Source organism: Lethenteron reissneri, chromosome 24, assembly GCF_015708825.2.
Source record: "Lethenteron reissneri isolate LAM-NWPU_2019-01 chromosome 24, ASM1570882v1, whole genome shotgun sequence".
Taxonomy (NCBI): Eukaryota; Metazoa; Chordata; class Hyperoartia; order Petromyzontiformes; family Petromyzontidae; genus Lethenteron; species Lethenteron reissneri.
In genome coordinates, this window is record NC_083802.1 from 3,449,105 (window position 1) to 3,475,600 (window position 26,496).

Genomic DNA, 26,496 nt, shown 5'->3' on the forward strand with positions numbered 1-26,496 from the left:
AGAAAATCAACCATGAAATGGAAAACTTGACAAGCACAGACTATAAATTTAAGACCTTAAACAGTTATTGCTCCATGTACGATGTGTTGCAATTGATGGGGAGCGCAAGCTGTACACACGCCACTGTTAATCCACCACCCTGATGGTGTGCGCGCCTGAAGATGAAAGGGCCCCGCCGCTAACGGCGCCGCCACCCTTTGCGCCGGGCCCCGGCGCTTTACCGTCTGAAGCACCGGCGCCGACTGGCACCGAAGCGGAACGTGGGTGTCGCATGGCCGTGGCGTGTCCTACCGTTTGCTGTGCCACACAAAAAAAAAACAGAAGAAATGCCACACTGTCGGTCATCTGTTGTTTTTTTCACGCGCTTTTGCGGTTGTAATGTACCCTTGCGGTCATGGTGGGCACCGTAAACCTGCGTGGCAATGAGACGCCCAGTTTTTGGAGACACTGGAAAGCAGTGTCTCCAAAAATGTAATTGACTTAATGCTAAAAAAAATACTACTCGTCAGCAAAAAATACAATGATTACACAACTGAGTTAACTAAAATGTGATTATTTTATCATTAACAATTAAGTAATCTTGTTGCTATTAGTACAATTAATCATGTTATTGCTTTTGTTTGCTTTCTACATACTGGTCTTACTCCTTTTCATGAAATTCAGTGGAATGTTTTTATTTTTGATTGGTCTTTGGTTGTAATTACATTACTTTTTGTAACTATACTGATCACGAATTTTACTTTGCTGACATGTTCCACATTTTGTGGAACTAGATGAAGTTTCATATCACAAGACTCTTGAGAAATGGCAGTAGCTGGGTTTGACATTTATCCAGGATGTTCTTACATATGCATGCTGATTAGGGTATGTAATCAGTTTTTTCTCCAATTTTAGAGGCTCAATCACTCTTATTCAAGTAAAGAAATCTTTTTTTATTTCACCTCAGGACATTGTGATAATGGTACCACGCCATTAGGTGAATAAGGTTAATTTAGAACTCCCGCAGCCTGTGAAGATCACATTATGTCAAGGAACAGCCCCAACCAGATGATATCACTAAACTACTTTTTCCATTATAAGCCTCTTAGATAGATGGTGTAACTTTTTCCACTGCATATTGAATGTTAATCAACTAAACTTTTGGTTCTCAACATTGGAATTTTTATATATTTCTTTTTATTTGCTACCACTGTGGACACAAAATCTACATGTTGCAGAAATATTTTTTGGAGGTGATACCACTGTCATTCAAAAGTATTCAAATAGTTCTGTGATCTGTGAAATGCCACAACGTATTTCTACAAGACATTAAAATTACTTTTGAGTAACTGTGCTCAGCCCATCAATTTCCGCGACATGTCAGAACCCAATTCAACCACAGGCGACTGCTCACCCAGTATCTCAGAGGCGAGAGGCAATCAAGGAACCTCACTATAGAACCTTTGATTATTGAAGGATGTTTAACATCTAGAATAGTTGTGAGGTTTTAAAATTCGTACAGGTTTATGTGTCCAAAATGCAAACATAATCAATTATTCAAGTCTTGCGGTATTGCGCTGGTAATAACCATTTTCATAATCTAATACATATATTACCGTTATTAGAAAATAACTTGCTTAAGCAACATGCATTTGCAAAGTACTGGAACATTCTTCTAAATTAAGATCTGGTTTGCTTATAAACTTTGAACATGACCCTTACAATACTAATAGTTCAGCAGCACAAATTGCTAAGCATCCGTGCAAAAAAGAAAATAATTTCATGTACATGAGCTCAATGTTGAGAATGTAAATGCACTGGACTACATGGACTAATTTACGTCTTAAGAGCCGATTAAATTATCCTGCTACAGCTTAAAGAATCCCCCAATCTATTTAGCCTACGACCCCAACGCACCTTTGTGACCGGGTGGTGCCGTTCAATCACAACGGTGCTCATTGGCGGTGCCAGCCCCACCATGCCCCGGCCAAATCTTGCAGCAGGCTCCACTGCTGTTCTGCTTGCACGCCCAAGCCGCTCGGCCGGAAACGATGATGGAGGCCTTGCTGACGCAGGACGCCCTGCCTTCTGCTGAGCACCACCAACGACTCGTGCTGGTGGCTGGAGGGAGACGATAGAACATGTGCCACTTGTTAAACTATCTTTGTAATTTTACCAGGCAAGGCCCACTGAGCCTACAAAGCTCTTTTTCAGAAGCGACCTGGCCACAAATGATAGCTCAACGAAGTGGCTTATCACGTGGAAATTTATAGCAGCCAAATACAGTAAAACGCATGTTTCTAAAAATGCACGCGACCACGGGGGAGAACGTGCAAAACTTCAAATATACAGGCATCAGGGTCAATACCAGGTGATGTAGTTAACATCTCGCCACCGTGGCAACACAAAGCTTTGCACATTAACACCAAGTTCTATTATTGCTCAGTAATCAATGATCCGTAATACAGGTGGAAATAAATGATCCAGCCAACTGACACTGTAGTTTAAGGGTATGACTCAATAATACATTTGTGAGTTCAAATCTCAGTCTGGGATCAACTCAGCCAATTATACATTTTTGGGTAATATAAAAGAAGCACTATTTGATGAGAAGTCAATGAGGGATATCTTATGTATAGTAGTTTTTAAATTTAAATTCAACCAAAATAAGACTTCTGGAATCATCCTGTCAAAAGTATTTCATATAAAAAAATGTATATACAAATCTTTACATGTTTGCCGAGCGATTACCCATGAGATATCTGCAATAACTTACACTTTAATAAAACTTCAGGTTTCAAACTTAAGAAAGATTAATGGAGCTGTTTAGTTCTAGTAGGTAGATTCACATCTACAGCAACTTGACAGTTCCAGCAGTCCCTGTGACGTCAGGCATCACGAAAGCAAGGGCCCAATTAGGCTGGGCTCTCGCACAAACACAGCATGGAGCTGAGGTGTGGCAATGACAATATTGTATAATCAATATATACAAAAGGGAAATTTGTGAATGTGTGTCTATTCGAAATGTTTAGCATACTTCCCGACATGCAACAAACTTAAAATTTGGCATGTGGGTAGCTTCCAGACTGTACACAATGCAAAAAGTATAAAAATAGACTTTTGTATTTTTGGGGGGGGCGCAATAATGGATATATTTTGCACGGCAAGTGAGCAGTGACATCACAGCTGTGATGTTGCATGCATGCGGCAGCGTTACGCAGTGTGCCTGCTGACGTCACGCATCCCCCCCCCCCAACCCTTCACGTTGGCCGTGTATTCCGCACAAATGCGCGGCATAGCTGTCTCGATGTTCTAAGTCAACGCGACTATTTTCAGCTCGCTCTTAAATATAAAGCAGAAAATACATCTGTTTGTGTGAAGCAGCAAAAACTCTCGAACGCTGAGCTCTGACGTCACGAAATTTGCACAGCTTGTGCTGTCATGAATACGACTATTTTCAGCTCGCCACGTTATTCCCTTCCCAAGTTGCCTAAATCGACCTTATGTGTAAGTGGGTTAAGGTTGAATTTCCTTCAGTGAATTACATCCGATTTAGTTAAATTGATTTGTTTCGGCTTTTTTATTTCTTGCAAGCATCAATTTTTTTCAGGGTTTTTCAGTTAAATATAAGGGAATATGAAATTAATCCTTGACAACAATCCAAGTCCTGGGCGAAGCCGGGTAGTAAAGCTAGCAATACATAAAAAAAACTAAATTATATTAAAAACGTAACTGCAGGCAGTTCAAATGTACGTTAAATTCATATTTGTAAACAGTAAATACAGTATAGCGTCAATCTGTTTCACTGATCTCAGCAATCCACCAAGTCTCGTCTCCAAAGCACTGGATATAACAAGCATGCACCAACATGCATTCCTAGGACAGTGCCTGTCACTGGGGTTGCATGGAGTGACAGGTGCGTGGCAAAAGCAGTGTTTAAAAACTGGAAACACTACTTCAATAGCTCTGAATTATGTCAGTTTATTAAAACTGGATGGTAGAGTCGAGTCTGTCTTTGTTTCCTGTAAATATACATGCTAGTGTACATATACATCTACATATGAGTGTGATCTTTGAATGACCGGTATATCTGAAGGTATTTAAGTGATTAATTGCTGCTTTGGCATTATCTACTAGCTTCATTACAACCGTTGCTGGGTGGCATGTCTGAAATAAATATATTATACAAATTAGCTGATCTCACACATCTAAACTTTCACATTTCAAAGGGCTCGCATAATGCACATGCATAATGTACATTGCCTAAGTAATCCCCCCCCCCCCCCCACATTGTGCAAGAGCGCAGAAGCGTGGTCACCACATCTGCGCCTCTATATGAGGAACGAAACAGGTGGACTTCTCCACAAATCTGGCTGTCGCCTGATGAAGCTAGTTGTAATTACTGGCGGAACGTCGTACTCAAGATTGTAAATGTTGTGGCTTGGCTCTCCAACACACCGGTGTGTTGTACGAGTGACGAATTGGCCACGTTCTGTTTACGTGACAACCCTTACGAGTTGGCTGTGTCGGGTGGTGGCGAGTATTAACACATTTATATATTTACACGATCTAACCCAAAAACCTCTATTATGGATTTCACATTTCTGTTAAGGACTTTTATATTACTATGCGAAATACCTAAGCCACTTTTTTCAAAGATAGAGGCACTCAATGAATGGGTAGGACTGAATGAGAACTGGGATACATACTAGCTGATAACTTAATCACATTATTACAGGTTCTCAGCCGATACGATATTGATTCATTTCTGTCAAATCACTCATTGTTTGGTCAACATCCAAGGCTAATGATGTTAATATTTTCCTTACATTATCACATTCCTTGAAACAAAAACTCTCACTAATCAAACATTCTACAGACTATTACATCTCTTCCTGCTCATCCTCTTCACTAGACAGATGCTCAACCAATTTGAGAAGCACGTGAACATTATTAATGGTGTTAAAAAGAACAAGAACTAAAGTTGGGTAGAACAAGCAAGTAATGGTCATATAAATGCTCATATTACACCAACAGAACACATTAGATGGGAAAAAGTGCTAAAACAGGCTTAGTTAAATATACAAGTTACGAGCAAAAGTATACCGAGGTACATGTTAGGAATTTAGATTACGTCATTGAATGTCTATACAGAATGAAAACATGCAAGTGTTAGGCAGATGTCGTTGTACACAATCGACTTTCGGACAGAAATGCAAATCGGTGTTTACAATTTTTTCAGAAGACGCTCGCACCGACGCATGATCAAGAAGTGGAGCTCCGAGGGTTGGGGTACCATGACTTGGTGGTGCACTTATTTCTGTGAGCAGCGTAGCATGCATTGGGCAGGTGACCGAGCCACCAGCAGCAAATGGTAAAGATACCTGAAAGAAACCATGCACTCAATAAATACCTTAATCAGAGGAAAGCCCTTCACTATGTGGTTTGTTCACAAGGAAAGCCAGGAAAACTTTCATGACTTGTGTTTTTTTTCTTCCTCTTCCCTGTCAGTATTTCCAAGAATTACCTTTCATTTATACATCACACTCGCATCAAGTCGTATGCGACTGTGATTTATACGATTTATATCAGAGGGTCTTGCAAACCGAGTTTGAAATTTTCCATGGAAATGTTCAGTTCTGTCAGAATAACATCACCGACTCAATAAATTAAAGTACTGCTTAAATGGTGAGCAGGTTCCATATGATAAAATCAATCATGCATATGCCAATTATTTCACATGATCGATATGATTTGAAAATCCCTATTCTGTAAAAGAAATAAATATAGCAATCAATAACATGCATTCACGATGGAATATGATGAACTGAATGATTAGTCAAATTGTGCATGTTGAAATAACAGTGCTTTACATGGACATGAATACGATATGCAAGCAGTGTTAAATAATAAACAAATCATTCTTTGGAAGACTGAATTTAAATGGATGTACCACAAATTCAGATGTAAGTGTGCAAAAACCACAAAAGCAACCAGGATCTAAATCTCTCACCAATGTAAACAATGGCTCTAAGTGTCACTAAGTTTGGATCTTTTGTCAATGGTAACTGTAAAAAATGGAAAGCTGACGTGAAAAATACGATGCAAAATATTCAAATTTGCTTCCCTGCAGTGCAGAGAATTAAGAGTTATTTAAAATTGCTTTAAAGTTAGATTTTAAAAATTCAATTCCAACATAGATATGACAAACTTAACCAAAGCCAAAAAAGGTTGTCTTACAAGTTCCATATACTTAAAACATAAGTTAACAACTTCCGTAAAAGAATAGCACAACCAAGGTAATAATTACATCTTTACTTACATCCTCACACTTAGGTTTTGAGTCCTGGACTCTGAGTCGTACATTTTGAGCTTTGTTAATGATGATAAATAATAAAATGATGATCACGTGCCTTTCAGGAGCGTCATCATAATGTATCATACTCATTGTACATGCTGTAACCACTGCATGTTTCTAAGCACGGTGCATTGTGGGAGCAGAACTTTCTCTTCACATGCATGGCAATGTTCAGTGGCAATCCGCCATATCAAGCGAATGGAAGTCGATGCCCACCAGGACATGTTAAACCTGGGATGGCTGTGTTGATTCCAAGAGTCCATGATTTCATAGGTAATTTACTTGCTTTTTTTAAAAGGAATAAATTATAATCGATGCATTGCTATGGATAAATGGTGTTTGCTAACACAATAATACCTTATTATTTTCTGGGTTGCGTTTTCTTTTAAAGTTGCTTTTTTACAGAAAGCAAATCAAAGATGTTTAACTACAGCACATTAATTTATTTAATTTTCACTACATCCCTAACTCATGCCAGTGGATAATTCATTATTTTGCCTCAAGTAAAGGAGGGCAACTTACCATTTGTTCCCGGCCACAGCTGTTCTCAGCCAAAGCTGCACCTCCACCCTCAGAGAAGTCGGTTTGTTGAGAGAATTGAACATCTGAGGGTCCACCACCCCCAGCAGCACTCCCGCTATCAGGTGGTCCAAAATGTGGTGCTGTATGCACACCTAAACAACACGCCACCCAAACATCCGGCCATCATTTACACGAGAGCCTATGATCCTTCAACATTTCTTGACTCATTTTTAGCAGGCCAACAACAACCTGTGCTGGGATAATAATGCATCATGAACAGTATGATCCCAGCTGCTCGACATACCTAAGCAGACCCTGCCCTTTCCAACCGTTGCCCCTGATTATTCTTACCAAATGAGACTTGAAGCAATGAGGACACATTTTCCCGAGATGGGGTGATGAAAGCGAAGTAGAACTATGTTCTGCATTTTAACTATGTTTTCAGCAATGTTTAATAGTAGCTTAAAATTATTTTAAAAAATGTATTCTATTGGTAAAAAAAAGAAAACAGTGTAGTTATTGACAGAGGCGATCACATTACCACTTGAGAACACCAAACCGAAACTACTTTTGTCACGTCAGTTAAGTTTCCATAAACTGGTCTTTTCTTGATAATTGGTGTTTTACCCTTTTATCTGGCAACAAAACTGACACCTTTTTTACAAGGAGTCATGTTTGCTTTGACCACAATACCTGCGGTTGGAATGCAAATAAAAATACAACTCTGATAATGTATGCACTGTGCTTGAAATTGATTGGTCCACACCCGAGACTGCAAAAAAAGTGTCAGTTTTGTTTCCAGATAAAGGGTAAAACACCAATTATCATATTTTGCTACTGGCAAAGGAGGTTCCAATGGTGGTCTTTTCTTGCCTGCCATCTGGATAGGTAGGCCGACTCACTTACAAGGTAATGGTCATTGCTTACAAGTTTATAAAGATGCTGCAGCATGGGTGTAGCTTGGCTCTGGCCCACACAATTAGATCTACGTCAGCACTGTATTTTCCACAAATGCACTAAAGCGTGCCACGCAGCTGATAAGCACACATGGCCATAATTGATTAAATTTTGAACATAGATAAGGATTGGCTCCATCATGATGACAAATCATGCTTTCGCTCAATATCTTAATCACAGACACAACAAACTCCACCATAATTCATCCAGATCAATCTGTGTGTACAGGTGCTGTTCCCGCACTCACCAGCCTCTAATCTGCGCTCGTTGTCCTGGAACATGCTCATGGCCTCCAAGTTGAGAGCACACACGCCGCGCATGAATGCCTTTTTCATCGCCTCGTTGTAGTGCTCCCGCTCTCCCTGCAGTTGCGCCATCTTGCCCTGAGCTTCCACCAAGGCCTCGTTCAACTATTCATTGTAAACAACCAATCAAGTTAAAGAGGTAACCGCAAGCAATGCCTTCCATACCACAACATCTCTCATCGCCTCCTGCTCCTTCTGCTGGATGCCACAACTATTCCAGTGAACACAACCTTTAGGGGTTCTGTTCAAAAACCCACCAAATCTTTGGGTGCCCACTCCAATGCCTCCCTTAGTAACTTGATCTTCCCCACCGGGCACACAAGCCCCACTCACTACAGCCACCACCTTTTCTTAATCACATCTACAATCCTTTCCATTCACTTTCTATATGCAAACTTCCAACTTGTTTACATCTCCCACCCATTAAATTCCTGGCATGTATATTCAAACACTGAAAACTTGCTCAGTTCTATGATTAATGCAGTAACAGACATTTCCCCCAACTCAAACACCTGTAACGTCACACTACATTTGCCCTCTATACTTTACAAAGTAATTTATGTAATCTTATGAAAGCATACCTCCTTAACATGTTTCTTGATTTTGACTGGTCCTTACTTAAAACTATTCCAATGTCTATTCTAACTGCTTAGATTTGCATCAGGTAAATTCATAAATGGTCAACTTGTACATGCTATAAACCATCAGTGGTGATCCCTTATGCAGCACCATTTTAATCGGCTTATTTTTAATTTTTCAGCAAATGTCTGGAAGACCACTTTCCATGAAATTCTCAATAAACCTATCCCTCCAAAGCGCAACATGCTTTTAAATCCCCGTCCTTCTTTAATTGGGCAACAACTTTCTTCCGATTCTCGTGGCAAATGCTCTCCACTCTATGCCGCTCTCTAATGCATGCTGCTTTGTGATGTCCAGTCCCTTCTGCGTTTGCTGGCCACGGATCATTCAATACTGTAGGCTAAATATCACACTCCAGCGATCCATAAAATATATATGCTGTTTTTTCTAATGTTCTAAGCTTCGAAGGTTACTTCCCACTTCAGATTTTAAGCATTCTGCTTTGTGAAGATTACTACGAAACTATTTTTTATTTTACCAGGTAAGGCCCAATGAGCTATGTAGCTCTTTTTTCAGAAGCAACCTGGCCACAAAAGATGGCTCAACGAAGTGGCTTATCAAGTGTAATTGTATCGCAGCCAAATACTCTAAATGCATATTTCTAAATGTGGAAGGGAAAAATTGGAGGACCTGAAAAAACTCCAAATATCCACCAGGTGTCAGGACAGGATCGGACCCATGATCCTGCATACCAGGCGAGGTATTTAGCATCTCGCCACCGTGGTGCCCTTATATTTCATTTGGCTAACCAATGTTTCTCAATCATTACACGGAGGGCTTGTGGTTCATCTCTGTTCAAAAGATTGGCCATTTCGAGGAATTCTTCTCTGAACTTTATGTGCCACTGCAGAAATAAACATACACATTTAGACCTCCTTTTGCTCTTACATATATTTATAAAGGACAATTATTTGCTGTGCCTAGTTCTGTAAGCATCTCGTGTTTCCTCAAACATATTCATTGATGTATGCATATTATTTTCTTTTAGAGCATTAAAAAAAAATCCTTACCTACTTATTTATTTTAAGCATAGGCGGATACCACAGCATTTAAAAAACAAAACGGTGCAGAAATACACGAAGACAAGTTGTGTTACATCAGACGCAAAAGGGCTAATTGTGGAAATGGGAGCTGAATAAGTGGTGGCTATATAAGGGAATACAAGTTATTGCAGGCCCCCTGGTGGTGGAACCTATTGCGTGCTTATATACTTTAAAATGCTCTATTTTATTGAGCACCATCATATTGAAATAATAGTGTAATGGATATAAGTAACCTGCCAACGAGGTCAGCAAATTACTGTCAAAGGTATTTATAAAAAAATCTTTTAAAAATATTAAATACTTTGAAAGCATTACAAGGACACACATTTAAATGTCTACAAAGATAGGGCTTACTATTCAATCAGTTAAAGTGGCTTAAGTTGCTATAATATGAACATCATCGATTAGACAAATACTGCATGTAAAAAGTCATAAATAAAAAGTAAAGCCTCACCTAATCTCAAAACATTTTCAGGAGGGTTAAACGTCAAGATAATTCCTTTTAACACTTGGGTCAAGAATATAAGCATCCTGTTTTAGTAAACATTAAAATGTTTAAGAATGAACAAACTTGTTATTTCGTCTCCATTTATATAAAAACAATTATATTAAAAACCCCACACAAAAAGTGAATATCTCTTTGTCAATCGACTGCTGGATGAAGGCCTCCCAACAACATGTCAGTTGTGGAGATTGCTTGATCATACCACACCTTGCTGGTCAATATGGACTGACGAAAAGGGGAGGCGAGGGAAGCTACACCGGTTCAGCTGTCACTCGCCAACATTGTGAGCCGTCGCCAGTAATTGACTTCATGTTTTAGGGGTCGTGGTGCAAAGCTCTAACCACCACTCCACACAATTAAGATCCCATCAGAGATATTTACTTGTTAATTTGATACCGAAGCTCAGTGATGACATCACACTGCTCTTTTGAAGACCGGAAGCAGGAAGACTTCACAATTCTGGCAAGTCGCCTGATGAAGCTGGTTGTAATCACCAGCGGCAATGTCACACTCAATTGCAAATTTTGTGAGTTTACTCGCCATCACACCGATGCGCTGAAGTGGTAAGCTCATTGGCACGTTTTATTTACGTGACAAACCTTACTAATTGGCTGTGACGGGTGGTGGTGGGTTAACGACACATTTATATTCACACGATCTAACCCAAAAATCATTATTATGAATATGTACCTGTGATAAAGATAAAAAATAAGCACATATTTAGCATGCGTGTTAGTTTCTTATATATTTTTGCCATACCGCAATGATGCGGGCTTCGTAGTCATTGCCCACTTGGATGCAAACTTCCTGCGCACGGGCCTGGCATGCGCGCTCCACACGCTGTTGCCAGCGTATCTCCACGAGCGAGTGCCAGGCGGCCCACACTTTCTTTGTCAGCGCTCGGTGATAGTGCTGCCTTGCCAGGCGGCTACAAAACACCTGAACAATGGCAAGTAACACGTACGATTGAACACAATACCACTATTCCTTTTGGCAACGTCTTGTTTTTCAACCAAAGTAAAAGCCCTATTATTTTCAAGATTTTTGCAACCAGTTGAACGTCACTGAAACTATTGGTGGCAGTGGTGCACATGCACAAATAACAAAAATGCTGCTTTCCAAGAAAATAAATAAAAAGCAAGATTTCACGCAAGATATGTTGCATTTTTTTATGTATCAGTAAATACTTTGAAAGCATTGCAAGCATATATAGAGATGATTTTAAGTCCTCTGCCCAATTTTACTGAAAAATCAAATGTCTTATCAAATGTGTCATCAACAATACAACATTTAATTTCTAAAAAAGGTCACTTACAAAAAAAGATACAAATCATATTGAGCCTCTCTCATCCCCCCTTACAATGATAATTTGGGCCCAGGAATTAATCACTGAAGGGGTTTAATTGATTATGCAACAGTAATTCCATGGCACAAAATCTGGAAAATCACCTCCTGCTGTTCATCTGCATGTCGAAGCCTCCAGTGTGTAAATGCCCGCAGTTTCTCCATTTTCTCCTTTTCCTTCTGCAGTCCGTTTGTCAGGTTTGAGATCACCTGTGATAATTAAAGCATTTTCCAAATAAATCATCTTGAAACGTTACCAATCGTGGACCAAGGAATACCTCTTATCAAAAGTGTAATACATTTTCTACACCAATGCAATCAATATCTTTACAATAAAATATGGCTGCAGAATGCATATTTTTGTTTGGACTGGCGATTATAAATCAAGTTTGGACCTAGCCTAAGGTGTGCAGAAAAAATACTTCACTGCTCATTTAAAAGGTTCAAAACATTAAACAAAGTTAGAGGTTTTTGCAATAACGATGGCATGTTTAAGTCTGGTTAAAATAATAGTGAACTACATAATACATGGAATGAGAAGTTAGTGTTTCTAAGGTGTCACTCTATGGACTGTACATAGTTTTACGATGGAAATTAAAATGGGGAATGTATAATCAGTCATCACAAGATACACATTTTACAGAGGTTATTCTATGCACTTTGTTGGCTGATATATTTTTATGCATTTTGCTGCAAAATACAACTATATGCATCCAGCTCATGAACACATCGCTACGACATCGATATAATGTGGTGCTGTCAAGTTTTAACAAGGCCTTAAAACATTTAGCCTCACCTGGTCCTTGCATTTGACAGATTTGTCAAAGGTGTGCAGCAGTTGGCGTAGGTCACCCAACTGGGCATGTAACTGAGCGACTTCAGCCGCATGCCTCTCCTGCTCTTCCCGAGCCTCTTTCTTGTATTCCTGCTGCGTGGACTGCATCCACTGACCCAGCTCCATCAGAACATTTCTCTAAACAAAGGACAAATAATTTTGCAGTTACAGATACAATGACTTCTAAACTGCAGTCACGATTGTTAGGTTGTAGTAAAAGAGTTGACGGCTAGGATACAGCCAAGCGGTGATCAACATTGTCACATTTGTAACACATAGAACACGTTTTCAAATCATATATGTTTTCAAATTAGAGCCTCAATGTCGAATTAACCCAGTCCTGCATTTAACATTGAACACATTGGTATAAAAGGTTAAAATCATGGTCAGTAACGGTAATGTCATTCATGCGATTAATCCTTATCATTTCTCCCTTCTGTTAGATCCCATCACTACAGAAGTCAACACCTGGCCTCCAAGGTCTGCCGCCTCTTACAGTATTCCATCATCCGGCTTGATATCTTACTCTTACTGGCCTCTGGGTATTAACTCGAATGCTTATCTCAGTTATCTGTCATATTCCATCCTAGAACATGTTGACCACCATCACAACCTTATATTCCTGGTTAAATCTACAATTTTTTTCTCGCAACATTCTATTCTGAACTTCCAAGTTGCATGTACACCTCATCTTTAAAACAGATGTAGTGGATTCAACTGAGTCACAGAGTACTCTTTGGAGGCAATGCATATTTATTAACACCAACACATTAACACAAAGGGGTTACTGCCCCTTTACCAGATAACCTATGGTGGTGGACCACCAGGCTAACTACGCTAGTTACTGGGAGTAGCTACAACGGACAGGACCCTGGCTTGGGTCCACGTCCACGTGTTGGCGACTCCTTGGATGTAGAACGTAGATCTTCAGATGACAACAGCAACGCTCAACCCCGGTCACTGTGGGGACCCGGTTTATATGCTCCTGAGTTGTGGCTGGCCCCGCCCTTGGCCACAACCACCTTAGAGAAACCTCGGGTCGTCTCTCGACCCTTCCCGTAGGATCTCACCCCGACACGTGACCACCCCCTAGCCCCCACCTGGGGCCCCTGTGTAGATATTACTTGTCACGTGCCTTCCAGGGTCAACCAGAGTGCCATGGCCTAGGGTAACCTCATCCCATTGCTGACACGCTCACACTCCCTCCTGTAGGAGTCAGCACTGCACGCCACGCGTGGTGCCACTGAGAGCTATTCCAGCGCTCACCGAGCCCCCTCTAGGGCTGTTACTACACCCATCTACAGGGTGTCCGCGATGACAACGCATCGCACGCCGTGCCTCGCGAGAGCCGGCATTACTCAGTGACATACACGATGTCGCTACATTCGTGATGTCCGCGATGCGAGCATATTGCACACCGTGCCTCTCTAGGGCCGGCACCACAGTGACATCCGCGATGTCACTAAACAGACATAAAGTCCTCTTGTAATTTGATGTAATCAGCATATTATTCCTATTAGCTAGTTATATTTAAGTAATAATATTCCATGGCATGGAACTATATTAGAAAGATAACAGTATGTTTAATACTGTATATGACACCATATTTGGATACTTTACTAGTAACAAGTTCATATTCTTTGGGTCTTTCGGTAAAGCCACGTAGATAGAAAAATAATAATAAAAAATAATAAAATATCACGACGCTTTGATCGCAACACAAGCAACCGTCATCAGGGGAAAAAAGTGGGAGAGCTACTGAGGCAGGAAAAAAATTATAGTGGGAGCGCTGCTGAGGCAGGGTGTTATAAAGGTTAGAGATGGGTGTAAGCCCAAGGGTCATAAGCGACGTGGGCAGGGCTAGAGATGAAATTTGCATGTAAATGTAAGATACGGAGAGCTGAGCTCCTCCACGACGAGGCCAACGAGCAACGGTGGCTGTGTTAGTGAGACATTTAGCCTGTTAATGTAACTCAGAGAGTTGAGCGACTCAATCAGACGAGCCTTCTTGTCTCGACGTTTGTTACATGATCTAATAGTTGTGTGGAAACCCTCTACGTAGAGGCGGTTAAATCAATTTTTTCACCTGATGACGATTGCTTGTGTCGCGATCGAAACGTCGTGATATTTTTTTCTTTCTACGCGACTTTACCAAAAGACCCAAAAATATGAATTACTGCAGTCACGAAAGCTTTAAGTCAAGATAGTAACAATTTAATTAATAGAACAGAATATTTCCAATTTAAAGTAATAAGTCGATTATATATATTGCATTGAGTAATGAGGCCCCCATCAACAGTGTGTTGTCCTTCCTATTGTAAAGTAGCATTTCTACTTTCAACTTCAGCATTGTACTCAATGCTTGAAAGAGTGTACATATTTTCCATGTTTGCTAAATTGGTTTACAATTCGCATTGAAACTACATTTCAATGAATACAATGGGAGAACTATCCGTTATATAAAAAATATTTTTCATAAATAAGGTTTGAGAAACATTTTAAGGGCCCATATGCGGAGCTTTTGAACTCGGTGTCAAGTTAGATGGTGTACATACAAATATTATTTTGCTTTAAATTTCAATGGTTTACTATCAATGTTCGTACCTTGAGGTTGGAATACCAAGTGTCCAGTATATCCCCAACTCTTTCCAATTTGTCAGCTGGGAGGAGTGGCTGGGTTCTAACTTCATCTTGGTTTAAGTGGGAGTCTTGACCAAGCAGTGTGGGTCCTCCTGTCTCCTCCGACTCTGGAGAGACCCTGCCGAGGGTCTGGAGAAGCAGTTGACTTGCCAGAGGAACGGGCACTGTGGGGGATGTGACGTAGATGATTAAACATATTCTGCTCAACACTACACATTCTTCCACATAACTGCGTGGCTAGAGAAATTGCAATTAAGTTATTCATATTTTAAATATTCTTGGTTCTTTCGGTAAAGTCACGTAGAAGGGAAACAATAAAATAATAAAACAATAAAATGATGATTGCTTGTGTTGCAGTCAAAACGTCGTGAGAATTTTATTTTATATTATGTTATTGTTTCTCTTCTACGTGACTTTACCGAAAGAACCAATAATATGAATCCCTGCAGTCACGAAAGCTTTAAATCATATTTTAAATGTTTCAGTAAGCAGACATTACATTTATGTTACAGAAATTTCCATTTTAATTGGCAAAATACTATTTATATTAAAGAGCTGAGAAAGACTGTGCATTTCCAAGTGACTCCATCTCTTTGCACGACAATTACACATTATAAATGTAATATTGTTCAACAAGATGCATCAATTAGTGCTGGCAGGATAATATAATGAGCACAACACCGCAATGTCATGTGCTTTCGGATATTAACTCGGAGTGCATTTTGTACCGGGTGCAGACTCTCGTGGCTCAGAGCCATTCTCTCGTTGCTCTTGTCTGATGACGGATGAAGTAACATTGTCATTGCCTGGTGCTGTTTTCTCAGAGGTGGACGATGCATGCTGCTGTCTGCCTTGCGTTGCCTCTTCCATAGCCAGTGCTGACAAAAGATACAGAATTTGTAGGTTACTGTGTACATTATTTACATGAGAAAAATAATAAGACTCAACAGGGAACAGAACAGCTGTGGTCTTTGGTAGGATCCAAAAGATGTGAATTCATAATCTTTAATCCTCTGGATCTAATCATGTGGCAGTCCCGGGCCGATCCGTGAAAACCGCTCCACAGTCCTGCGATCGGCACCATGTGTTGGCACCATTTGCGTGACAAAAGAAGTAGCGATGCTTGATTTCAGCTTCAAATATTATATACAGTACATTATACAATACATATAACAATTTAAACAATGAAAATACTGCACGTATATAACATTTTTCATGACTAATAACCAGTGATAAAAAAAAATTTTCGCAGTGCGATCCGGCGAGAAGTTCGTGTAATTGGGCATTCGCAACAGTCCGGCGATCGTCATATACATGTCATTGAAATAACAGCGTAGTACGTACATCAGCCCGTGCAGTCTTCGATATTGGAGTGGTAAGTATGGTACAGTAAATAAAGTAACTTTTTACATTGGGATATTTATTTGTCTATTTTTATATTTATTTATGCCAATTTCATATAATAAACAAATTAAAAACACAAAAAAACATTTATACAACAGCTAAAAAACAAGCCAATGTAAATAATGATGTCATTATCCGGCATTTTTAAAATCCGGTGCCCCCTTCCCCCCAAAGCCGCCAGATAATTATCGACGATCTACATGTTTAATATTACATTTCAAGTGCTTGAGTTTCAGGCCATGGTGAGGTGCCTCACCATCGCAGTCAACCAGGAACAAAGCATTTGTATTTACATTCCTAAGCATTAAAGCTAGCAAAATGTCGCCCATGAGGCACCAGGTAAGATTCACACACATGTGCACACTCGTATGACCAACATTTTAAAATACAGCAAAAGTACATCTTACATTAAATTTTACCGTCCCCATTTCTGAAGTTATTTTGAAAAATAGTACAGCCTAGAGGTTGTATTAAAACCATTTAACCTTATAAGATAAATGTCTTGTCATTTCAGGTTCATTTACCAATGCCACACGTGGCTCTGCTAGTATATTTCATGAAGGAACTCAATATCCTCCATGCAAAGATACTCAAAATGTAATTATGATAGTATGAAACTGCTGAAGAGTAACATGTAGCTTTGGTATTTTTCTCCAATGAGTGATTTAAATGTGTAGGGAACATGACTTCATCCAGAGTATGTGTTTCAAGAGCTGAAGCAAAGTATACTCTTTAGCAAAATACAATCACCACATTAACTATTTTTAAACAAATGCAGATAATTTTGAAAACATTTAGATGACAGGGCCATTCCATGACAATGTAGCATATAACAATCTACCTATGGTCTCATGAGTATTACAATTACCAGACATGAATTATAGTAGACAACACGATTAATGGAAGACTAGCACATACGGAGCACCACCCAGATCATAGGCTTGACTATAAGTAAGGCAAGCAATATAAAACAGGCCATCAACTTGAGAGATGACCTCATCCTGGCAATTAATGACTGGACTTAAAATATAACAATAGCTCCACTAAAGTTTACCTTCCCTATTTCTAATGGCATATTGAGTAAATGCTGAGTAAAACCACTAATTAATCTGTACTGCTAAAGCGGACATCCTAGAGGTCAATACATATCACTGAAGGTTTTCAGATTAAGGTCTATGTCATTTCTCAGCCATTTAGCAATATCACGTGTTTCTGCTGATGCACTGAGTTCTAGATAGGAAGTATGACCAAAGTCTTGCACGGGTTTTATTGATGCATTGGGCTCCAGAAGAGAACTCAATACATTCTATACAAAGGTGCGGAGTACAATATCGGTTCACAATGTATATGAAGATGGCAAAAAAACAAGTTATACAAAACAAAACGTACAATATTGTTTTGACAGAGAAAAACTAACATGAGCTGAACATTAAAATCATCCCTATTTTTTCATAAAGTGTGCAATTAGATCTACTGTACATTAGCCAGGTTGCATTTGTATACCTCAAATGGTGAAGGCGCATACACATCTACAAAGTGCCAAAACTGAGCCCTATTCTGCCCTCCTGATAAACCAGCAAAACTGAAAAATATGGTTGTTAATCTGCATTGCCTGCCATAGGAATTTAGGCAGAGTAGGCAGATAACTGTAGCTAATGTCAGATATTGTTGCTGCTTGTGCTTTATAAATACTACCGGACAGCAAACCCTTTCCTCTCGTGGGTTTAGCTTTCACAGTTTTGCACCAAATTTATTGAGGTACAGTTCGCCAAACGTGCCCGTGGCTCGACCATTCGCGGTTGACTGCAAGATTCCTGTATGCATTGTAACTGCACTGCTCGTGATGATGCTGCTTCTGCGGAACACATTCAAGTTTCATTTATTTGGTATAGCCCTGTGAGCCATGCGGCTCTTAAGTCGGGTGCAAACGCAACAAACTAAATATGAACGGAGAACATCTTAAAGCGACGACACGCAACAGAAACATCCTGGATAAACCAGCAAATCTCCCTAAAAAAAACCGCTGTGTGCAAAAATCCCAGTGTGATGAAAGTCAAACAATAACAACCATAATACAATTTAGATTACCCATATGTTTTCGAAATAACCAAAATAACGCTATGAAAACAATGTAACAACAGTAATCATAAGAACTGTGATTTAAATTTTACAATAAACATGTGCTATCTCCCAAGTGGCCCATCATGGTTCCCAGGTCACATGTTCCAAGTCTCCTGTGAGGCACAATTTTTATTTGTGTAGTGTACAGCACTGTACATGGACAATGTGTACAGCATTGTACACTACATTAAGAAATTTTCATTCTATACATTTATCATACAAGTCATATGTAACACTAGAAAATATTAATCATATTTTACGTTCAAAATACTTCCTGTTTAACGTTTGGGTTGATGTAGGGTAACACCAAACAAAATGAGGGGATGTCGTATTGTAAACCGCGAACCAAATTCTAGTTTTCTCATTTGCCTTTTGAGTTTACGGGGTGCTGATTTGCCAATTGAGGCTATTTTCAAGAATGTAACTCCTGCGATGGGCAAGGATTTGCTGTATACAATAACATTCTATAGTTAATGCACTCTGCACAAACAATCATTGAACCAAAATATCAAAATAATTACGTATTTTTGTAGAACAAAGCATTTAAAGCTCAATTATTTAAGTAAACTTTTACTATATCAGTGCATTAAATCTCTAGTCAAAAATGTAATGCACTTATCTACAGCACTTAGAATGATGTTAGCAAATAAGTACTTTTACGTGAGTGAATATCATGCACTTAACACCATTAAATATATGAAAATGAGACTAACAATTCACACTTCATGAGACTACACAGTTGTGTGTTACCGTATGTACCCTATACGGAATCAAGTGTATGCCCTTTAAACCATGGCAGCAAGCCGGTGTGTCTACAGGCTCTTAGTAATGATACCTGAGCCTCTAAAACAGCTTTTATACCACTACAGCAACTGCCTGGCCCCTTAAACATAGCCAGGTCCTTTTTAAAAGTGTCACCGTGGCCCAGGGGCCGGAGGTCACACCTGGTGTGGTTTGGTCCTCGGTGAGTGTGGCCACAGTACGACTCGGCACGTGCTGTCTGGGAAGGGGTCTGGTGGCGTCCCACTTGGGCATCACCACAGCGTGCCTCAACAGCTCCTCGTACTCTTCCTAGATAGTACAAGTCCACAAGGAGAAACACCATTCCTGAATTGCACTCCACAGTTTAACACATTTTGATTTCGAAGGCAATTCTATCAAATGCCTTCCAATTTATATTGCGTTTGGGTTTTATTTTTCCCCTGTGTATGTTGTTCCATTTTTCTAGCTACAAATTACACGGAAATTATGGTTGTTCACTTTAGAGGGAGGTCTGATAAGAATGTGAACACTTAATATTTCTTCACGTAATATTTACTTATTTTATCAAGCTTTATGCAGTATATGATTCCCTTACAAGTACATTTCTGTGCTACCATTTATACTACATGGAGTTTTTATAGTAGATGCATAGTAATTTAACATTCCTAAATATATATATTTTATATATTACTTAAAACGTAATTGACAGCAACCATGGGCCAACCTTGCGCTACACATGTATTCACATTAATGAGGCAGGGGTAGGTATAGCAAAGGCAACTACTATCCCAAAGCAAACCTCTAGATGCATACCTACATTTAAACCCAAACACTTCTATTTTTCACCATTGTACATTGAACAATAAAACTTTATCAACGCAGCCAATATATTTGTTACTGATTATAAGACTAATGCTATTTCAAATGTAAAAAATATAATCAAAGCACTCTCCACCATAGCCTTACTTCTCATTGCCCTATTTCTTCATCTGTTCCCACTGTCATCTGTAGCCAGACTGTGGCCAGGCTGATTTGTTTTCATGCTGAGCTACGCATACTTAAATACAATTCAACCTCCATTTAATGCAGTTAATCAGGTCCACTGTTTACTACATTACAATTATAGTAAACACTTGTACGAAGTACAAAAATTGCCTGCATCTATCCTACAAATGCTATTGCAAATATTCAATGTGTCAAGCGTATACTGGAAGATGGCTTCTATTAATATAGTTGAAGTGCAGTTTATTGTATAAGTTTATGTAAAAAATATCATGTATTATACACTATGCAGCATGGAAAGTCAAAGTAGGTGAATGGAAAATCCATGAATCTTCATAAGTGTTTAAAAACCTCAAACGTGGAAGGCACTTTATATCATCAATGTGACTTGCTATTAAATTGATTTAGATTACAATATTTCATCTACAAGAGAAACTAAAGTACAGTTAAGTTGGGAAGTGCATTATTGTTGCTATCGAATTTGAAATTGGAACCGACACCACCACATAATGCATGTTGCAAAATATGTCAGCAAGTGTTTATTATCTATATTACAGCAGAAAGCTCTCTCTGGTGTTGATAATTTAATTTCCATGCAGCAGCTGCAAAATTGCTGACGTCTTATTAACTGGTTTTGAAGCACATTTGCTTACGAATAAGTTATGCAACGAACCATCAATAAACCTACACATCTGGTGAGCTAAGAAACACTAAAAACACTACCTGCAAGTCGGATGAGACGGAGCTTCCTCGGTCACTCTCTCCAGGTATAACAGGTGACTGCCGACAGCTCTCCTCCCCCGACGACATCCTAACCCAGCGTTACCACTCCTGTCTCTCCAGGAAGGTAAATCTGGGGACTGCCCACTGCACAAACATCTCAACCAATCAACTTGTTTACATCAATTATATTGGTTATTCACATGTGAATTATGGCTTAAGTGTCAAAAAGGGAAATTTTACATTTAGACAGTGTAAAGACTGGGACCTTTCTTTGCCAGTATTAAAATATAACAATAGGCGTTCTCTGGTCTAACACTTTGAGACTAGGCTTAAAAGAAAGCGGTCTCTGGTGTGGCCCATTTACTTCCAAAGACAATACATGTTATCAGAGCATGTTTTTTGTTTGAGTTATAATGGAGATTCAGAAGTCTCCATTGAAATTAATGAAGATTATATTGGACAATCCTTAGGCTGTAAAAAAAAATAATTCCAACAATCTAGGGATCTTACGTAGAATCACCATTGATTTCAAATGGAATTCTCGCGGTTTGGTCCGTTAGCGTGAGGCCACATTGTGACTCGGCACACGCTGTCTGGAGTAGCCTGGTGGCGTCATAGCCTCAACAGCTGTTCAGCCACTAGATGGCAAGCTTTTACAATTCCCCGGAAACTACACGTGATTCCAACAATTCCATGAGCCACTCATATTATCTGTCAAATTATTGTATTTTGCTTTATTGATCCAATTTAGTTACTTTCTCTCCAAACTTTGTTGTTGTATATACTTTTATTACTTTTGGCTCTGACTCGCGACCCGATCATTATGTTGTTGCTGTTACTATCTACTTGTTTATTTCTTCATGATTTAGTATAGTCTCCATGTATATCGTGTTGGTCTATCACTTCTTTAGTTTATTGATTTCTCACTACCTGTTATTTTTCTCTCCATACTTGACTGATGTTTTCAAGCTTTTATTTGTACTTCATTTAGGTGGTCTCTTTTCACAACTCTTTGTTGTTTTACAGTATGCATTATAATGCATATGACATATACAGGACATCTGTGAAACAGAGCTTTATAGCTCATCGGATTCCTACAGTATAAATTAATATTCTGATATACATTACAGTGACATCACTAGGTGATGTCCCTGAGAGTCCTTTTAAAGATTTTTTTTCTAAATGAAAGGCTTCAGACTTATGTTTGAAAGCCCAAGATATACAACCTGCATTTGCAAACCCAAAATTAATATTTTTAATTCCCTCCCTTTCATGGAAAATTCGTTGGTTTGGAGCAGCGAGGGGATGCAGCAGTCGGAATATTAATGTCAGATAGAGAGTAGAGATGGGCAAAGAATAGAGGAACTCTGTATTTTTACTTGAATCAACATACGATTCTGTTCCAAGGGACTTGGAGTAAAGCCAAAATTAGATGTGTTAGCTATGTGCTGGGCTGCAATATTTTAAATTACAAGTCTTGAAAACGAGAACTTAATGAACATCCCAAAACTAATTTTATGTCAGTGGTGAGGAGTGGTGTTTCTGTGAAGGTGTCAATCATCAATACTCGTATACAAGTCTCATGTTCAGAAGGTAATGGTATTGGTTGGTTCCACAGAAACCTTCCAGAACATGTTTTTCCATAATACATAGATTTTTACAAACTACTATAATTAAAACAAATCCCTTTGAACTCCATGGCTGACAAATGCGTGGATCTGAAGACTAATATTTTTTGGCAATAACTACTGCAATTATGTTTGCATTATAATAGTTTTCCAAACTTGGAAAAAAAAAACACCTATACACAGGTTCGTCCTCGCACTAAAGGTACTTAAAAAAAACCCACTTATTACTGTACTGTTGCTGTCTCAATTGCGTGCAATTTGATGCATTGCCTTTGATGGAGTAAACAACGTAAGGGGATTCAATAAAATCCAGTACTAATACTGTATTTATCATTGGCATTTAAAACACACCTAAGACACACAACCTATTAATATGTTGTTTGTCAAAAATGTACTCTCTCACTATCTGGGCACAAACATTAAGTTATAGAAATATTTGTCATCTCATGTATAAAGCGAGGGTGGACAGGTGATTCTAAGCTCATGTCGCCAAGATGGGCGGCCGAGATTAGGAGATAAAATCCAGGCTGACGCTTTTTTTTTACCGGATTATTATTCGTGTATGTACAGTAATGAGTTGACGGTCTCACAAAAAGTGTATCACATTAAATACGGTTGTGTGCTTAAATTGGACAAATCCCCAGCTCTGCGATTTAAAATCTGTTTGACTGCCATGTGACGAGCTCGTCTCCGTGGGCAAAGCGGTTGAGAAAGTGCTGCCCCCTCCCCAGTGTGTAGACCAGGGGTCAAACTTGAAGGGACTTCAAAGGAAACAGTGAAATCCACATCCATGGATAGTTCTCCGACATCATGGGTCGGCAACCCAAGTAACAAGAGCAATGTTTTTCGAATTCAGTAAAAAAAACCCATAAACATTTCATGAGCCGCAATGCATGTGAATGCGAGACGATCCTTAATAATGAATTCATCTCATAAGACGATTCCCCACGGCAGTATTGGCACAAAACGCCCATTAATAAACGCAAGATTATAATTTTTCACCCCGCGCACGGTATTAACGGTGGGTTTTTTTTGTTTCGGGCGACCCTTTCAAAAGACAACGAAAACACCAATTCAACATTCGCGATCGTCAATATAAAAAGGCTCTCGGCACAGAGAGAAGCCGCCGCCGCGTGGCGCCAGAAGCGGCGGCAAAATTCAAGCAGCTGAGCTCCTCCTACAGACACACACAACACACCCAGTAGTTAGTACAATGCCGTGCTCAACATGTCTTGTGACCCCCTTCCCACCAACAATGAATTGCTTGTGTTGCAGTCGAAACGTCGTGAGCATTTTTATTGTTTTAAATTTGTATTATTTTATTGTATTTTCCTTCTACATGACTTTACCGAAATAACCAAGAATATGAAATCCCTGCAGTCACGACAGCTTTAAATCAAAATTAATTGACATTTTTGTTCCGTTGCAAATAAATGTTCGGGTTTAAATACAGCTTGGTGAACAAAACAAATTTTAGGGGAATTAAATAAGGAGGTGGGGGTCACAAGACATCTGGACCACCTTGTACGAAACTGTGTCCCCGGTCGAATCACACGAGATTTCAAGCTTCGTTAATGACAAAACAAAGTCTCTATTATTATTGATGTGATGCGGGGATGCCAAGAGCGAATCCTTAAAAGTGTGTTCCTTCGAACGAAGCTACGAAACAACCAAGAATGTTATCACAAGCCATGCATCGTCAAATCCACTGCTGGATGTAATTCATCAATAATCCACGCCAGCACCATGATGAGGCTCATTTAATCGCTCCATCTGGTCGGCGAAATTGCAGACGTATACTACGGATGAAAGTGTCCCACGTCTGGTCACAACGTACAGAATGATGAAGACACATCTCCCCAATGTTTACTTTATTATAAAACCTCAAGCGGTTAACGTCTTAGAATCCTGCGAATTACCGGGTACATATTGAGGGGGGGGGGGGCAGCGTCTTAGTTTCCCTTTTAAGTGGCCCAACGCAACTTACCCAACGAGAAAAATAACAAGCACCCTTGCCCAGACACTTCCACACAATTACAAACAAATCTTCGCGGCCGCGTAGTTGCGAAAAAAAAGATAATAAACTTGGCGCCGTTCGTCCATTACCTTGGCAAGAGTTCCACAGCGCTGGAGCGACGACTTCGCCTGCTGTTTGCGGGCAAAGACGGCACCTCTCTCCGTGGGCTCTTGCAGGGCACGAGCACACAGGAGATGATGACGATGATAATCACAGTCGAAGAGTTTCTCATCAAGAGCTCCGAACAAGGCCACCTCAAGTCGGCGTGGGTCGACCGATTTGAACTCGCGGCTCGCTGCCGGGTTGAACACAAAAACAAAGAGGCACCTAAGAAACGCGAAAGGGATTGGCCAATCAGAGAGCGCGAGAAACCCAAGAAACGCCGCCGGTGACCAATGGGAACGCGAGACGCGCAGCCCCGGGGGGGGGGGGGCGGCGGCGGGGGGGCAACGGCTGCACAAGAAGCAGCAACCAACTGCCACTGAGAGACGCATGGGAGCATGGGCCAGGGCTGCAGAGACACAAGGGGGCATAACAGAGATACACAATTAATAATAAGAGATACACAATTAATAATAAGAGATACACAATTAATAATAAGAGATACACAATTATTCATAAGAGATACACAACGGAGCATACTAGATACATAATGCAGCATAAGAGATACACAATAAAAATATATACACAATGTATCCTAAGATATACATAATGGAGCATAAGATATACACAATGGACCAGAAGAGATACATAATGGATCATAAGATATACCCAATGGAGCATAAGATATACACAATTGAGCATAAGAGACACACGGTGGAGCATAATATATACAATGGATAGCAAGATATACACAACGGAGCATAAGAGATACAATTGAGCATAATATATACACAATTCATCATAAGAGATACACAATGGAGCATAAGAGATACACAATGGAGCATGAACGAGGACTATAGAGACACAAGGGGGCATGACAGACACAATGAATCATAACAAAGACAGGGAACCATAAGAGATACACAAGGAATCATAAGAGACACACAAGAAGCATGGCCCAGAGCTATAGCGACATAAGGAATCATAACAGAGACACAAGGGATAATAACGTAGAGCTATAGAGACAATAATTCATTACAGAGATACAAGAAGCATGGTCCGAGTTATAGAGATACAATCACAACAGAGATAGGAATATCATGGTCCATGTCTATAGAGACATAAAACAGACAAGAAACGTGACCCAGGGCGATAAAAACACAAGAAATCAGAGACAATAAATATGGTCAATAAAACGTAAATCAAAACAGAGGCACGAGAAAGTTATATGCACATAGAAATACAATAAACTTAAAAACAGACACACCAACTGAAAAAATACAACATCCAATGGCAATAGAAAGACGAGAAATAAAACGAGAAACTTAAGAAACATCCCCCAATTAAATACAAGAAAACTAAAACTAGAAACTAAACAACATTCCCCAATGTAGTCTACAGGCATTGGTGTCTCTGTTGTTCGTTTTCGCTTGTTCTTACGTGTTTACCCATCAACTGTGTTGTTATTGATGGAATTATAATAAAATGATTTGCCCTTTTGGCTATAAAATAAAGGTGTTAAAATGTCGAAACACCAAATAAACACCTATTTCTATAATTCAATATCTTGTGACTGGTGAAAGGTCCCATAAATGTAACTGCTTAACCCG

At 39.6% G+C, this 26,496-nt stretch overlaps 1 protein-coding gene across 5 annotated transcripts; it reads right to left on the reverse strand.

Moving 5' to 3' along the window:
• Positions 1-126: 126 nt before the first annotated feature.
• POC5 (POC5 centriolar protein) lies at positions 127-25,113 on the reverse strand. Of its 5 annotated transcripts, none has more exons than XM_061557986.1 (13): positions 24,874-25,113; positions 21,140-21,283; positions 19,597-19,723; positions 15,856-16,005; positions 15,092-15,291; positions 12,449-12,625; positions 11,758-11,862; positions 11,068-11,247; positions 8,064-8,226; positions 6,860-7,011; positions 5,211-5,363; positions 1,897-2,100; positions 127-297 (listed from the first exon to the last, which is right to left on the reverse strand). In XM_061557986.1, exons 2-13 carry the CDS (start codon positions 21,224-21,226, stop codon positions 127-129), a joined length of 1,869 nt encoding a protein of 622 aa, XP_061413970.1. In that variant the 5' UTR covers positions 21,227-21,283; positions 24,874-25,113. The 5 variants fall into 5 exon arrangements, with proteins under 5 accessions (XP_061413970.1, XP_061413972.1, XP_061413971.1 ...); XM_061557988.1 differs by having other exon boundaries at positions 5,235-5,363; positions 24,874-25,111; XM_061557987.1 differs by having other exon boundaries at positions 21,140-23,944; positions 24,874-25,111.
• Positions 25,114-26,496: the final 1,383 nt, after the last annotated feature.

What these genes read in the sequence shown, in the direction of transcription:
- POC5 (XM_061557986.1), bottom strand. Translation starts at nt 21,226, where the DNA reads ATGTCGTCGGGGGAGGAGAGCTGTCGGCAGTCACCTGTTATACCTGGA. An exon ending in GCCACGAGAGTCTGCACCCG is followed by an intron (nt 15,292 to 15,855) that starts GTACAAAATGCA and finishes CATCCCCCACAG; the next exon opens with TGCCCGTTCCTCTGGCAAGT. An exon ending in CTTGGTATTCCAACCTCAAG is followed by an intron (nt 12,626 to 15,091) that starts GTACGAACATTG and finishes TCCTTTGTTTAG; the next exon opens with AGAAATGTTCTGATGGAGCT.